Source organism: Siphateles boraxobius, unplaced genomic scaffold (assembly GCF_051911475.1).
Source record: "Siphateles boraxobius isolate OS27281-9 unplaced genomic scaffold, OSU_SipBor_1 20, whole genome shotgun sequence".
NCBI lineage: Eukaryota > Metazoa > Chordata > Actinopteri > Cypriniformes > Leuciscidae > Siphateles > Siphateles boraxobius.
Genome location: NW_027508811.1, coordinates 15330193 through 15346721, shown reverse-complemented (window position 1 = coordinate 15346721; position 16529 = coordinate 15330193). Strand labels below are relative to the sequence as shown.

The 16529-nt window shown below is 38.8% G+C and overlaps 1 protein-coding gene across 6 annotated transcripts in view; it reads right to left on the bottom strand.

The window, feature by feature from the left end:
• The window catches only part of kat6b (K(lysine) acetyltransferase 6B), a 46363-nt gene extending 32748 nt beyond the window's left edge, over positions 1 to 13615 (bottom strand). The window contains exons 1-3 of one of the 6 annotated variants that reach the window (XM_077237039.1): positions 11934 to 12058; positions 10875 to 10944; positions 9551 to 10407 (exon numbers count right to left, since the gene is read on the bottom strand). In XM_077237039.1, the coding sequence (XP_077093154.1) occupies positions 9551 to 10165 (615 nt within the window). In that variant the 5' untranslated portion in view covers positions 10166 to 10407; positions 10875 to 10944; positions 11934 to 12058. The other 5 variants (XM_077237041.1, XM_077237038.1, XM_077237042.1 and 2 more) reach the window with 5 other exon arrangements.
• Between the last annotated feature and the right edge of the window lie 2914 nt (positions 13616 to 16529).

The following is a 16529-nucleotide window of genomic DNA, read 5'->3' as shown; positions in this document are numbered from 1 at the left end:
AATTCTCCTGAGCCTTCTACGATGAAAGCACTTTGAGAGGCACAGGTAACTCTTTGGTCTTGGTAAAAGTTTTCAATAGTAGCCTATCTCCATTCATCCACCATGTTCTCAATGGTCTTAAAAAAGATAAGTATTCATATTTCCGCATGAGGCCAAAGGTTGTGAAAAACAAGCACAATGAAGTTAACGAATATATCACTACTATGGACAGGAAAAATGACATACTTTAAAAAAAGGGGATGAATTTACAGACATCTATAAGCTAAAGCACTGCTAATTAATGATGAATATATAGCTAATGTTTAAGGATGAGTCATTCTCTGTTCCAATACCGTGAAACATTAACGGTAGAAAAGAAAAAAAAAATCACTAAGGAGCACAGTAAACATGGGCTTCAACCCACATTAAATGTGACTGCTGTGCCTCTTATCTACATAAGCTTCCTGAGATCCCACCTTAGATACCCACAAGTAGGGGCATATCACTTTTGAATGGTGGCGTGCATGCGGTTATGCCTTTCCCTTATACCATAACCAGACACTAACAGTAATTGACACGTAAATTGTGTGTCTCCTGGCTCGTGTTTTGTGAGATCCAATCCAGTGACATGAACCATCATCTTTCATGTGGTTTGAGACCAAATAAAGTCAAGAAGTACGATTTTATTTAAGCCTGACGATGTCTCATGCTTCAGCGTGAAAGAGGAATGTAGGGCAGATCTGTTCTAACGCTGACCCGTGACTCGTCCCATTACATTTTCCAACAGCTCTATTAGCTCATCCAGGCTTCTAAAGTCCAGGAACTTAACGAGGATGGCAGGGCTATTGCATTACCATTACTTCATTCAGGTCAATCTGCCCGAGGAACAGCAACATGGCACACGTTCAGGTATCTGAAACTCAGGTTAGCTAAGTGACAATTACTCCAGCTCTAATTAAGCCATCTCCACTTCAGGCAGTGTCTGACCCTTACTAATTATGCATATATATGTGGTGGCAGTGGCTTAATGCTTAGGGACTTGAGTTGTTAAAACAAAGCGAACAGGTTCAATGGCAACAAAAATTGATCCAGGAGCTCTAGAGTTACAGAGATCTCAATCTTGCACTATCAATAGTGACATTGAAGAGACCACTAAGCCCAAACATTAAGAAAAAAATCTGAACTATTGGCCTTGTTTTGCAGTGTGTTTAACTAGGACCTCAATGTGCATCTCTAAAAACATTAGAGTATGAGTTTTCACATAAGCCACAGGCTCATTATTGTGCAAACAATAATAATTAGGTATGTAACGATTCACTCAACTCACGATGCGATACGATTCACGATACTGGTTTCACGATACGATTTTCTCACGATTTTTTAACAAGTGATTAATTTAAGAAATTATAAATGAAAAAGTGTCCCTTTTATTATTTCCCAGACAAAATGCTGCACATTTCTTTTTCATTTAAATTTGTCAACTAAAAAAACAACATTGAAATTTAAAAAAAAATCCCTTCAAGGTTGTTTCAACTCAGTCTTTCTGTCTGTCTGGTCAAGAGGGTGGACACTGGTACCTTCGCACACTAAGTAAAAGACTGTAAAATTGGTACCACATTTAGAGGGGTTTTAATTTTGTTATAATTTGTATCATTACACTAGCAAGAGTAAAAAACAACAACACACATTTAGAAAAATATGCCATAACCATCAATAAATTATATATATAAAAAAATATATATCCATGTACACATTTAGAGAAAGAGATAGTAAAATAAATACAACACCTGGTTGCCACGGAAACACTGATGCACCTCCGTGGCTCTCGCACTTGTCGTATTAATGCCTTTTACATCAAAACGGAGGTGACATGTGCTTCTCACGGTGGTGATTATTATTAGTCTACGAAAAGTCAAAATGCCGCCACAGCTCCGATTTGAATGAGTCAATATCTACACTTGCCGTCGCCATGTGTTTGACGGCGCGTGCACACCAGTTTATGGCACACACTGGCGCGGCGCGAGCGGAGCAAACCGAGCGTTTTCAGTTCATTCCTGTGGAAGTTGAGTTTGGCTCACACAAGCTCAAGTTCCATGAATTAAGTGAAAACACTCGCTAGCTTCGCGCCAGTGTGTGCTTGCTGCTATTGTGCCCGTAAAGCGAGGTTCACAACTTCACAGTAGGCTACAGTAAACGCCCCCGCTTAAAACGTGTTTCGCGATTCGTTTAACATTTCAACCGACTTGAATCGTCACACATTTTTATCGATTTTCAACCGGTTGCGAGTGAATCGTTACATACCTAATAATAATGATTGAACAGTTATCCGAAATTTATACCAGATGCATGGAAAGAAAGTGATACTGCTTTGAAAGTCACAGATAATGGAGATGACATCAACAAACTGCACACTGAATTGTAAAAAGCAAAACAACCCACAACCCTTTTATCCTCAAAAAGCCTAAACACTCTCAATAATCAAGCCGTTTGGATTTTCTGAGCAATATGATGTCATATTGCTTGTGGTCCACCCACGAGCGCTGACAGACTGTCCCGTATTAGCATATTTCCACCCTCAGCCATTTGTATACAGACAGTTGGTCTGGGAACACCCCCGGGAACGCCCCGTAACGTGATGTGAATTTAGCCTGTGGGGGAAAACATTGCATTGGCGCTAATTGAAATACACGCGACAATCATGCCGAAGAGTTGCTGTGTCGTTTTCTATTCCGCTAATAAACAATCAATTATTAATTGAAGTTCTACATCCTTCCTAATAAACACACAGAACCGGAAAGAAGGACAAAATGGCTACAAGCAATAAGGTGAGGATAATCAAGGGAAGTTGTGGAATCCCAAGACTAAGCATGTGTATGTGTGCAGTCGGCATTTCATCACAGGTAGGCTACGTTAACATTGTGTTCATTATTAACTATCAAAACTGAGTGTAGTTCGAGGTCAACACTTAATACAGACTGCAGTCTGTGAGTTAGGGATAACTGTCAGCACAGTCCCTCGGCAACTTCGTACTACTGATCACAGTTTTACAAAAGGATTAATAGTTTGGAGTGAAGCATACGTACAATTGGTAAGTGCCAAGGTTTTATGGAGTTATAGTATGCAACATACACAAAAGTTGATTGAGATATAGGCTAATGTTACCGCTACAGCTACCGCAATGTCTTACCTGGAGATTCAACCAGATAACAAAATATGTCTGGAAACGACTCCTCCGGCCATTTGGTTGGGTCATTGACCCAGTTTTTAATTAAATAAGGGCAATCATAACCTATTGCAGTTAATTTTGCAATGTACTGTTGCCGGTCGGCAGGCGTCAATCACTCGCAATACGACATTTTTGTCATTCAAATACACACGATGTTCGCGGTGTTTTCCCCCCGCCGACTTCACCCTCGCCACGCCAGACCACGCCCCCAACTATGACTAGTTGCCGACTGTATGTATACTATCTGCCAAGGCAGCACTTTAGGTGTCTTGTGTCCACACACGCACCATGGAAGAGAGGGGTGGGGTGAGCAGGTGCTCATTATCATTTAAAGAAACATGCACCAAAACGGTTCGCTGTGAACGGAGCTGTTTTTGAGGAGGTAAAAAGGAGGTTGTTCAACAATCATTTAGGAATTTTAACCAAAATATGTAACAAACTTCACATGAAGACCCTAAAGAATCATACCAACTTGTGGAAAATGGGCATCTGATGACCCCTTTAAGGATAAAGCTATTTTCCTGCTAAGGTTCACTCTAGAGTAGTTTTCATTCTTCTGTACTCGTACAGCTGCATCAGCAAAAGCCTTGTTCACAACACCAAAGACTTAGGCTACAACTTTATACAAATGCAGAGCTACTTAATACAGCAACTAGGCCTACCAATTGGATTGAAGACAGTGGAAAGATGTAGGGCCCTATAAAATCCGTTTTATCTTTTCACAAATTCCGTTTTATTTTTTCACAAATTCCATTTTTTCCGTTTTTAATTTTTGCAAATTACTAAGCCATGCTTTCATTTTTTAGATGCTGTCATTGGAGCTGAAAAGACGGGAGGGGTTGTCTCCCCCAGATTTTCTTCCCTCGGTCTACATTTTCCCCAGACATACGTTCTTCTTCCCACACAAAAACAGAATTTCATTCAAAATATGTAAAATTCCGTGTTAACACTAGATTCTGCGTTAATTGGCCAATTCCGCGATAGCGGAAATTATAGGGCCCTAAAGATGGTTATAAACGTCACTAGCACAACCATAACTAGGAACACAGTAGCAACCAACCAGTGGCAACATGCACCAAAGACTTTGGTGGTATACCACTTTGACACCATTGAGAAGTGTACCTTTTAACCATTTTATCCTACCTTTAATTTATTGCTGAGCTACATAGTTAGGCTACATGTATATAAAATGTAACCCCCCCCCCCCCCAAATAAAACAGTATAGCCTAGTGCTTTCTATTCATAAAAAGGGACTGAAAAAATATAAATGACAATAATCACTATTAAGTTTATTAAACTTGTTTAGTAGAGGTGTCAATCTGACGGGTTCTTCACAAAACGTGTCGATACCTCAGAAAACTCTGCATTATGATTACGATCAATTCGATCCAAGGGTATATCAAACAATATTATGTGCAATCGTCAATACAAAACCAGTTACATTTTTATTATGTCACAAATGCAACCAAAATAAGTAACATGAACATTTCTACAAAAATTGCACATCTTGTATCCCAATTGGGACATCCACAACAAAAAATAGGCTACACTTCAATTTTTTAAATAATAAAGAATTATTAATGGGAAAGAAAAATTAATAATGGGGAAAAAAAAGGTCATCTGATGAAAGTTTATGACATGACAACAGTCAAGAAGTCTTTCAGGCTTCTGAGCTAAAATGTGCAATGAGTAAAATCTAGAGCTAGGTCACTTCAACCCGCAGCAATAGTGTTGTCGAGCCCTGACAGGTGAGTTTAAACGAGAATGCACGCGTTGGCGCTTGTAATGCATTGACGTTCATTGCGTGAAGATGTCAAAATAAAGGCATCTCTTGAAAAACAAATTGTATACATTTTTTACACGTTGCATCGATACATTGTAACGTTAGTCATTTGTTCGATGTATCTTTCATAGCAATGTATTCTTATACCTAAACAATGGTGTGGAAAACTGAAAGGTTTACAAGACCACCCCCGTTTGATTAATTTTAAGTTGTACTTTTGGTTGCAACTAAACTTTTATGGCAAGATTCTGAGGTTTCTTATAGAGACTTAAGTAAAATGCACTGCTAAGACCAAAATACCATAATGAAATTTCTAGAAAGTGGGCAAATTGCATCAGCCACAGCTGGTAAACAGTGGTCTAGTACCGATTCAACACCATTACTGAAGAACAGATGTAATGGGCAAAGCTTTAACAGACCTTCATTGAATTACTATCTTTTAAACTAAGCAAGAGTTTCAAGAACGTCAAAAAGAGAGGCCAGCCATGAGATCTAATACACCTTCAACGCAAAATCTAATCCCGCCAGCTAATGGGACAAAAGAAAGCCGGATTTGGCCCTCTCTTTTCTCATAATTTAACCCCTCACAGAATATGATAAAGAGGCCTGGAGCAGCTGCAGACTGACCAGTCCCCAAGCACACAATTAACAACAAAAGAGCTCTTTTAATGCACTGAGCTAATCAGCAGCCAGCCCACCACTGCAGTCCCCCTGAACCATCTGCAAGACGGCAGACCTTCTCCGTGATTGTGAAAAAAAGGCTGGCACCATACTATCATGTCCTAGGGTCAATGAAGCACATTGCTTAGCAACAGTCAAGCCCCCGTGCATGGAAACCAAAAGCTTTTGCTTTCAAAGAGCAACTCAATACGAAGTGGACAAGGGAATGAGCTCCAAGATTTGATTACCAAATGGCCTCCGATTGTTCACTGACCACTGTAGGAATAGAGCATAAAGAGCCACCAAGTATGGACCTTAAGTGACCATCAAGTGATTTACAATCTTCACATTTTATTGGTCTATAGACTAGGCTATTGCTACATTGTGTCTTACTATGTGTGACATGAAAGAAAGGGTTCTCAACCATAATCAACCATACGTAGCCCAAACGGAAAGACAAATTATGTAGGCCCTATATGAAGTTTGGAAAAGAATCTGCAATGCCATGACTGATGTAGGAATAATCTAAAAAGTATTATATTAAGGTTGAAGCTTTTTAAACAAATATAAAATCAAAGAAAAGAAACAGACAAAGTTGAGTCCCAGCTGAACAATAACCATAACGAAGGAGCACAAACTTTCAGCACTTGCTCACATCACAAATCTCTCTTACTTCAATCAACCACTCTCCTCCAGCCAGCTCCATTCGGGCACATAAAAGCCACTTTTCACAAATCCAACCAACTTCTAAATGATCGAACTAAGTCACATTCTACATTTTAACTCATTAAATACACTGGAAATGTTTTACATTTTAAAAGTACAATGGATTGCAAATGCTGAATCATGTTGCCTTAAGATTTTGAAATATGGAAATAGCACCGGTAAAAATCATTGCAGAAAGGTTTAGATTACGAAGCTGTAGGACAACATTCAAGCACAGTAACTCGCAAAAGATCCCTCAGTCAAATAACACACAGCAACTCCTCCAACATCTGCAGCATATCATGCCCTCATTTAGAGAACTATCTTGGAGCAAACCAAAGATGATTTAGGAATAAATACATGGTCTTCTCATTTTTCACAGAACATTTCAATCACACAATGTTAAAATCAAACCCAAGTTCACTCATGGGGATGACAAAGCGGTTTGGGGAGAATGGTGAAGAAACCCTTTACCAAAACAATGAGTTGGGCTATGGTTTTGAGATATTTCAACAATTTAGGACAACTAAGCCACTTTTGTATAATTAAGCCCTGAAAAGCTACAAACAACTGACTTCCTACAGTTCCTAGATGTTACAACCTCTGAATGATGTTGGTGGCTCTAGTAAGATAGTTTATATAAACGTATGAGTATTTTTGGAAGAAGTATTTATGTTCCTGACACTTGTTGTGTACAATAGGCATTTGAAACCCTGCTGAAGTCTCTAAGTGGCATCTTAACTTGTTCGGCTTCATACTGTCAAATGCTAATATTACAAGGCACACAACACACTGTTCTCTCTTCATTCCCCACCATTGTACTGGTGAATCTGAGGGTAAGATATGCCTCATTATTTTCATCTGCAGGCTGTCTACAGTGGACGCGACAAAGCGTACGTTCCAAATTTATTTATCCTTTGTGGCAGAAGTTGTGCGAGCACTTGGAGTATGGCAGAAATGGAGCGGGCATCAGTTTACTGTCGGAAAGTGCTGTGCCACATTCCAGTATTCTACTGAGTGATTCTATTTGCTTTTGTCGCTTCATGTTGTGCTGCTCGTCTCTAATTTAGACACGTTGTTTTGGTGGTTGTGACGTTTAAAGTAGATTTCTCGTCTGCTTTATGTTTACCTGGCACTGGCAGTCCTTTCACAAACTTGGCCATGCTAGCGCAGAACCATGTATTATTGATTTATATTTTTACAGGGCTCCCTGCTATACTCAATTCTGATTCTTCAAGCGCACCACCTAGCGGTCTGCTATTCCACGACAACTTCTACAACTGATAAAACAGAGGCATCTTGAGGTAGCTAATAAAATGTGTCAAATTAATATTGTGTTCAATTATTTATTTTTGTGACAAGTAGCCACATAATAAGCAGGATAATTTCACAGTAGGGTCCTTTATCACCCTGAAGATGTTTCAGATGCATTATCGGCTGACTGTACACTATCCCTTAAGTCTTGCCATGCCACCCACAGTTTGGAAACCACTGCAAAAATAAATCAGTCTAAACTTTCATTTTGGGAGTACTATACCCAATACTTACTGCCTCATTTATGAAACAAACGTACAACCGTTTCCACACAAAACTTTGCATTTATCAATATGGACGTGAGCGGTGGCTACGATTAAATCTCATGTCAGGTCTCAGCTTGTATACGCAAATTTTTAAGTTAGCGTGAACTTGCGAGCAGCATAGTAAATCTGGTGGAGAATTGTAACCGAGTCTGACAACCAATGCTCAATAATCGATCATTAACTGTTAAACGACTAGAATAGATTGTCAAATTGAAATTAAATTAGAATAGATGGGTGTCTGTGACTTTCCCTCAAGGGCTTAGCTTTACATGCGCAAAAAGCAACATACAGTAGATGAGGATTCACATATCGTGACATCGCGCACATGCAGCGCTTATGTGAGTGCAGAAAACTGAATAAAATAGGCCTAAATAGGACTACACAAATGTATCACACTTAATTAGCAGATTAACAAACGCAAAAAAACTATGCAACAAATCAACAAGTAGTGTAAGCTACACTCGTATTTTTGACACTCTAATGCATTGTACGTTTAGCCTTTTCTTTATTTTATTAAATCCAACTGATCGCACACACACTCACACACAACATTTCAGTTCTAGCATTGCTAATATGACATTTCAGCCATTAGGCCTACTTGTCAAACTAAAATTTAGTTAACCAAACACAAAAGTTACACTTTTCCATTTAAATGGTCCGATGTAAAATCAGGGCCCAGCGCCCCAAAAAAACAAAACATTTTTGTGCATGTGAAGAGCGATGTTTTACAAGGATATTGGGATTTTTGTCGAATGAGAGTGGCGAGCCCAATGCCGTTTCAGTTTCGCTTTAAATAAATTAATTTTGGCTTGATGTTAGTTGTTTATAAAGAATGCCACTATAGCCTAATTTGTGTTTTATTTTATAGTTTAATATATAGTTTATCTTAAACTATAAAACAAAATTTATAGCTATTTATTTTTCATTCTTGTTCTGTTCTGAATAACGTCATATTTAAAGGATTTGTTGTGGAGTGAGGGGGAACTAAAATAGCCTAGGCTATAGTGTTTATAATGTTTGAAAATGTTATGTGTATATAATATACATATAATTTAATGTATTTTTTTTACAATTATGAGGTTAAAGGTAGTTTTTTGGAGTAAAATCAATTTCTCTTTCATGAGATTACTTCCTCTTCTTGGCTGGGTTAAGTTTCCATGTCAAACTCTAGGGGCAAGGGTTCGAAAGCGTGCATTTTTTGGGGGTGTAATATTTAAATGTAGATTGTTTTCAGCCGCCAAATTTATCAACGTACAATCATTGTCACGATGGGATTGGTGGCATTTGAATGTTTCATGAATCACACGTGAACCCTGTTGTAAGATGATTTCTTTTTTCTTTAGAGTAATAATTATGGCCCACTTTCCCTATTAACGGTGCATGTTGATATAGTATCATATTGTAACACCCCTAGCCACAAATCTGCTTTGTACTGAATGAAGAGGTTCCGAAAAAAAGAAAGAAAACGAGTTCCCATGGTTGTTCATATTAATGGGTAAAAGTTGGTTTTAAAGAAGTTGTTCGACTTTACACTTGCAGAAACTATAAAACAGACAACAACAAACATTCACAGATTTTTAGTACAGCCCATATAGATACAAAAAGTTCTGGACGTACCTGGTCTCTCTCATGAGGGAGTAGTGTCACAGGTGGGAGGTCGACAGCAAAGAACCCCAAACTCCTGAAGCAAGCTTTTCCTCCCAGTCCACCACTGTTCATCCTGTAGAGCGGACCATCCTTGAGCAGCCGCCCGTTGTTAACCGCCCGCTTAGCAGCTAGCCTCAGCCTCTGCTGAAACCTGGGGTTTGCCACAACATTCACCAGGTCACCCTGGCTTCTAAGGAATCTCTCAATGTTCCTTAGAGATGAGCCAGCCGGGACGCCCAAACCTTCGATAGCCCTCCTAAGGATTTTATTCCAATCCACATGACGCAGATCTCCTGCAGGTATCACAGATCCAACCGAAACCGAGCCTCCCAGCTTGAAGGCCGCAATCCTTCCCGGGTTATCCGGGTCTTTGTACGAAGCGCACCCTTTGCTGGTAACCTTAAGGATGGATCCATCCTTCACAGCGAGCTCCAGCTGCTGGAGTACGACACCCTTGTCTAGTCCGTGTGAGGTTGAGACAGCATGGCAAATCCGCTCCTCAGAAGGCCGCTGCTTCTGCCTTTTGATCTTCTGAATAGCCTCAAGAATCCACTCTGTGTACAGGGGATTGGCCAGTTTCACCATGGTGAAATAAGTTGTTTCATTAAGGTGTGATCCATGAATACATTCCTTTAATTTTAAGAGCGAACCATACGCATCAACAAACAAAAACCAGCCATTAGTACATGCCGGATATGGGATTGATGTAACTCCTCAAAAATTAGACTGACTCATTTCTTTTCCCTTTTGTCAAAAATAAAAAATATCCCTTGTCGTTGTAAAATCCACAGTCAGAAGACTAGCTGAAAAATCCTTTTGAGTTACACCTGTGGGTGTGAAGAGAAGAAAAACAGAAAATCCATGTTACTTTGCAAAGAAACAAACTCTCCGGAACCACTCCAGAACTAGTTACATGGGCATGGCAAACTTGACCTGGAGAGTTAGGCTAACCAACGCTCCTGCTCCTTAAAAAAACACATGGGTTCTTACATCTCAAAGTGAAAAACAATGACAGTTTTCAAAGCAGATTCAACTATAACCTCAAAACATCAGACACTGATTTGATTTTAAAAAATACAACAATAAATTATTGTAAAAAGTAATTCCAATTATTTTGGTAGTATAGACAAATGTGACACGTTAGCTGCACACAAAGATAAAATCAACAGTCCAAAACCAGACCAGTACAACCATGAGATTAAAAATGAACATGTTAAATCACATTTTGATAAAATGTGAGCCACTTTATTAGAATATTATAACTGGTACTCAAAATCTACCTACACACACACACCTGAAAGCAGCAGCAGCACATGTCTAGGACGCCCATATACAGTCTAGGGAGGCAGCTCAATCGTTCTTCACTACAAAACACTGACAACTCAATTTTTGCACTACATACATATATATATATATATATATACATATACATTCAGCTACAGGCTAAAATTATAGTATGTCATGGATAATATAACATTTTATTAAGCTCATTGGTTGTGTAAAAACCCAAACAGCATTAGCAGAGGAAGAGCAGTGCTGCGAACAGCCAGCAGGTGAAGAATTCCTCCGCTCGCCAGCAGCGGCCGTGTAAACTCAACCACAACTTATCTGCCATAATATTGTTATATAAAAAGCCCCGCACACATACTGAGGGAAACACTTGAATCATTCCTCTGAGACATTAGATCCTTTCTAAACAGATCCAAGAAAAGCTACGGTAAATAATTGAACAACGCAACTCGGTTAGCCAGCAAAACAACCACCAAATAACTCGAGTTTAACTGGGGAGGCATGACAGCACACACACAGTGTTAGTGGATCATATATAAATAGAACAACCGATGGTATAACAAAGTATTATTGACCACCTGACACTCGCTCGTGTTGGGTGTTAAACTTAAACTTAACGTTAAAAGCACAAAATGCAGCGTTGTTTAAGACTTGACACTTATTTAATCTATTTTGTAATCTCGTCCACACTCTACCAGCTTTGGTCACAAACTACGACTTAACCATGACATTTCACATTAAGAGTCTAGCAACATCCTCTCAAATTCTGACAGCTAAAAGAAAACACAGTGTCACAAACACATACTGACATTAGTAACGTGACTTCAGCTCGAGTCCTCTGATTAAAGCCGAGATAGTGAGCTTAAGTCATGCAAATCTCAGAAGCATTCGGCTTCTTATCTCCGGGATCGGCTTTCTAAACAGCCCCGGAGCTCAAGTCTAGCACGCTAAGCTAAAGCTGGCTAAATTAGGTTATGCTTTATTATGACTACTTCCGACAGATGACTATCTATAATTTATGATGACAAAGTCAACGCGTCAATTAACCTACGGTCTCGCAAACCTTGCTTTCTGGACGCTTTAATACGGTGGACAGGTCAGGTGACTTCGCCGCTATGCCCGGTCGCGTTACTAAACAGACGCCATTTTGTTACAATGTTGTAGTTTACATGAATCCGACATGACACTGATTACAACCCAATGGAGTCTCATTAAACCTTACCTTCACAAAGACTGTCCCGCCCAAGAAACTTTAATACTGGTTAGAAAGGGCAAATACTTATCCCTGGTTTGATAATCAAAGTGTCAATCACAAGGAAACGGTTCGGCCTCTCGAGGAATCAGTTGGCTTCATAATCTGTCAATAATCACTTGACCCGCCTCTTAAAGGGATAGTTCACCACAGCTAAACATTCGGTCATCATTTACTCACTTGCAATGTTTTTCCAAGCCAGTATGACTTACTTTCTTCCGTGGAGCATTAAAGGAGATATTAGGCAAAATGTAAGAAAATGATAGTCTCTGTCATTATTAACTTTAAATGTTTTTTTGTTTTTTTTTAATATACAAGTGAATAATAACTGATGGTCATCAATCTACATATCTCCTTTTAGTCATACGGGACTATTACAACACGAGTGCTTGTAGATGATGACAGTATTTTCATTTTTTAGATTAGAAACTATACCTTTAATGTGACAACTGATCTTTAGTCCGTATTGCTTATAGAAATGAGATTCCTGCTATTCAATCTGAGAATTAGAAGAACAGGGACCAGGGATCGCGGGAATATTTTATCATCATGTAATCTAATGAGTTTAAAACTACTTGATGGCTCTTTAATGTAAAATCACCCGAAACTCGGTCTACACCTTTAAGAAGGCTCCCCCTTATGAGCATCGCACTACACTGCAACATGAGCAGATCGACCTAGTCACACTTTTTTTTGGAGAATAATGTAATGGTGAATAATTAGTCCAAGTTATCCTTGGCATTCCCAGTACTGTGTGCACTGTACTATAATATAATATTTAGTTTGCACTTTACAAAAGACATGGAAGGCCATAAACTATCGAGCGCGCGTACATCCTCACGAAGGTAGTGCACACAAATAGGCAACATTTATAAATCCTGCGAATGTCTGGCGATGATGGCAAATCATTCCCGTTATTCTAAAACACTAAAAAATTATGCAATGACGACTGCAGGTTGTTTACTCGCTAATGTCTAAAGCATGCAAAAATGCACTCATATTTCAAGATCAAGCAACAGAGAACAGATAGCATCTGGAAAATTCCATTTATGCGGGTCAAGCCGTAGCTTGCGATAGTTGCGCGGTTCTTGTAACCCAATAACCTTAATAGCCCGAATTAATTTCTCCGCTCGCGTCAAGTTACATCACTCACGACAACTTAAACTTGAACGATTAAAACATGCCACCGATAACAAGCCACTCAAGACACCGCCGAGATAAATGCCCGACAACGCTGGCAAAGCGAACATTTACCTTTAAGTTCCTCGCGCGATCTCTCCACACTCCTCGTTTATGCAATAAAAACACGCTTATTTGCGAAGCTGATGATATATGGGCAAAGTAGCCTGATAAATCCAAAGGGATCCTGTTTGATTCGGAAGATGAACGCACGCGTAGGCAGAGGGAACCTGATAACAACTAATTGAAAGGTTAATCTACATAGGAGTCTGTGACAAAGTAGTACCCTCCCCTTTCGGCACTCCATCAGCCACAGAGGAGGACTAACTCGCTGTAACCGCTATGTGACATCACATCGCTCATTGGGAAACAATGTACATTGTTTCAGACTACATGGCATGGGTGGGAAAAGAGGAGACATAATGTGCCCTGTCTGTGAAGAGGAAAAGGAAACTTTTAATATCACTTAGTGGGGTATGAATGTATGCATACAAAATCGTTTCCATTTCACCGTGTGCAATAATGCTAGATTTTGTAAATGCTCAAACTAAATGGCACGGGAGACCGCCCCCCCCCCCCCCCCCCCCTAAATAAACAAAAAAGATACTGTATGATGTGCCATGTTTTTGAAGAGGATGATGAAACTTTCAATAAATCACCCATACAGCACGACACAGATCAATATCATAATACATGCATATATGCATAATTATAAAAACGTTTCACACTGTTTAATTATATACGACTTTATAATTGCTCAGAAGGTGTTGCGCATTTAATTGATGTTTGTTTGCAATATAAATACCAGCATCAAATAAATACAGGGAAATTTGCTTCACCACAAATGGAACAACATCATAGGAGTAAATTAAACCATTTCCTTTCTGTAACAAAATTTGCAACAAAACCCCACTAGAGTTTACAAATGCACCTGGAAGCCTGTGGGTTTGCCCTGCGGATGAAAATTTGGTGTAGCGTTGGGCAATCTGAACCATGGACATGTTACTTTTTACTGTGCCTGAAAGGAAAACAAATTGCACACTAAATAAAACTTGAGCCCTGCAGGATGTGGTTACAGTTTGGCAAAAGCCTACATATTGCCTTCCAGCAAAGCCTGATCAAGGTGATCTGACACCAAAGGGTTGTCATCTTCTTTTTATTTTTTTGGAAACCTGATTTACACAACAGCATGAGCTTCTTACAGCAGCTGGTCTGGGTGTGACATACCAACACTTATATTGTAATAATATAAGTACACTGCCTTTTTTAGTTTTATTTGACCTGTTGCAGCACTGTTATTTAAAGTCACAGCTAGCCATTATTCGTTTTTCTTCAACATAATACCTGTCAAAGGTGATAACCGACATTATTTTGTAGCCCAAGACCCTTTTTTTGTGTGGCTATCACAAGTCAGTGTTACTTATTTGTATGCCAAAAGGGAAGGTAAATTTGTTTACGGTTTGCGCAGATACGTTGGAATTATTCATGTTTGCATATTTCAACCACTGGCACATTCATATTCACATGCAGACAGAGGCAGGATAAGTGCTCAGCACAAGGGTATAACAGCAGTAGGGTAAATAGATTTGCTCAGCCTCAAACTTCCAGATACTGGTTTTACTTTTCTAACTACACTGAATGTAGTTAGCAAATAATCATTTTCCAAGATTACTACATTATCTAGATGGTTTTCTTCTTTTCAATAATATAAATATAACAATATTTGCTATTACAGTGGACCAAACCAAACCAAATAGGCTTTAAGCACATTAAGCATCAATCATTATGAAATGAATAAACTTTAAATGAGGTCACAGTGGCTGGTCTTATTTATCGTCTTAAACTGTGCCAGTTGCTTTCGAATTGAAATTTTACAATGTAACAATTTTTACGTAATAACAGAACTATAGCAAGTTGTATATTGAAAACAATTTGCTTCAGTGCTCTTGTTGTGTAGATAAATCTTTTTAACGTTGTACTTTTATATTTAAAAAATACCTGCATGTACACTCTTAGAAGAAAAGAGTTTCAGTTTCTTCATATATAGAACCTTGTAGGGGTTTCTCTCATGGGATAATTTTATGGATTTAGTTTTAATGAATTTTTTATTTTGATAAAATGTATGAATTAAACAGCTTGTAAACCATACTTTACCACTAGAAATAAATAAATAATTAAACATAAAATTACTATCCAATCATTTAAGATATTTCTCCTTATATAGATAATTTTTGGCATAAATTGTTTTTTTTTAAAAAATGGATGGAGTTAAGAACCCTAGGGCTTTATATAGAACCCAACGGAACCTTTTTTTTCTAAGAGTGTAATTAATTTCTGTATAATATCTATAATTACACTGTTGACTCTACACCTTTCTCGTAAGTCACATTTATTTATATAGCACTTTATACAATTACAACCCTAAAACGTACTGATTCCACTAAACCTGTCACTAACCATAACCATTTCCCATCTCAATAGCAGCAAAAGTGTATGCAATACAACATGAGCATAAGTACATGTGCCTAACAATTATTTGTATTAAAAGTATTGCAAGTACAATTTCTAGATCAGAAACACAACTAAAAGTGTTGTCTTCTCTCAACGTCCATAATGTCATCTACAGTAAACCTACTAACTGAAATTTTGTCCTACAGCAAGACACCTATGAATCAAATGACTTTTTATAAACCTCAAACGCAACTTTCGCAGGTCTTAAAAACACCCAGCATCATTGTAAAACACACAGCGGTTGGATTAGAGAAGTGAAAAAAAAAAAACACGAAAAAAAAACACACCCACAAGCGTGACTGTGTGTGAGCTGAAAATGTGAAATAGTGCTCAAGGACTTTGTCCTTTGCTGTCATTAAGGATTGCGCATGGACTCACGGGTTGTTTAAAACCATGTGCTCGGTGATGCCAGGGTCCAAAAACGTGTTTGTCATAGACAGAACCTGAATCTGCTATGATTGCGGTAACACACAGGGACAAAGGGGCAGCTGTACCTTGAGTCTAATGATGCTCACAAATAGCTGCTCCTCATCCCATAATCACAGAGATGAACCTTGCAGACCTGCCACTGTCATCAAGGGGACAGGAAGAAGCTGCAGGCTTTCTAAGCATCCAATAGAGCACAGAGGTGAGATGCTGAGAGAGTAAAATAGGCCAAAAGTTGAGTCCTGTGCTGAATTAGGAACTGGACACTAGCATACTACTCTTACTATTCCA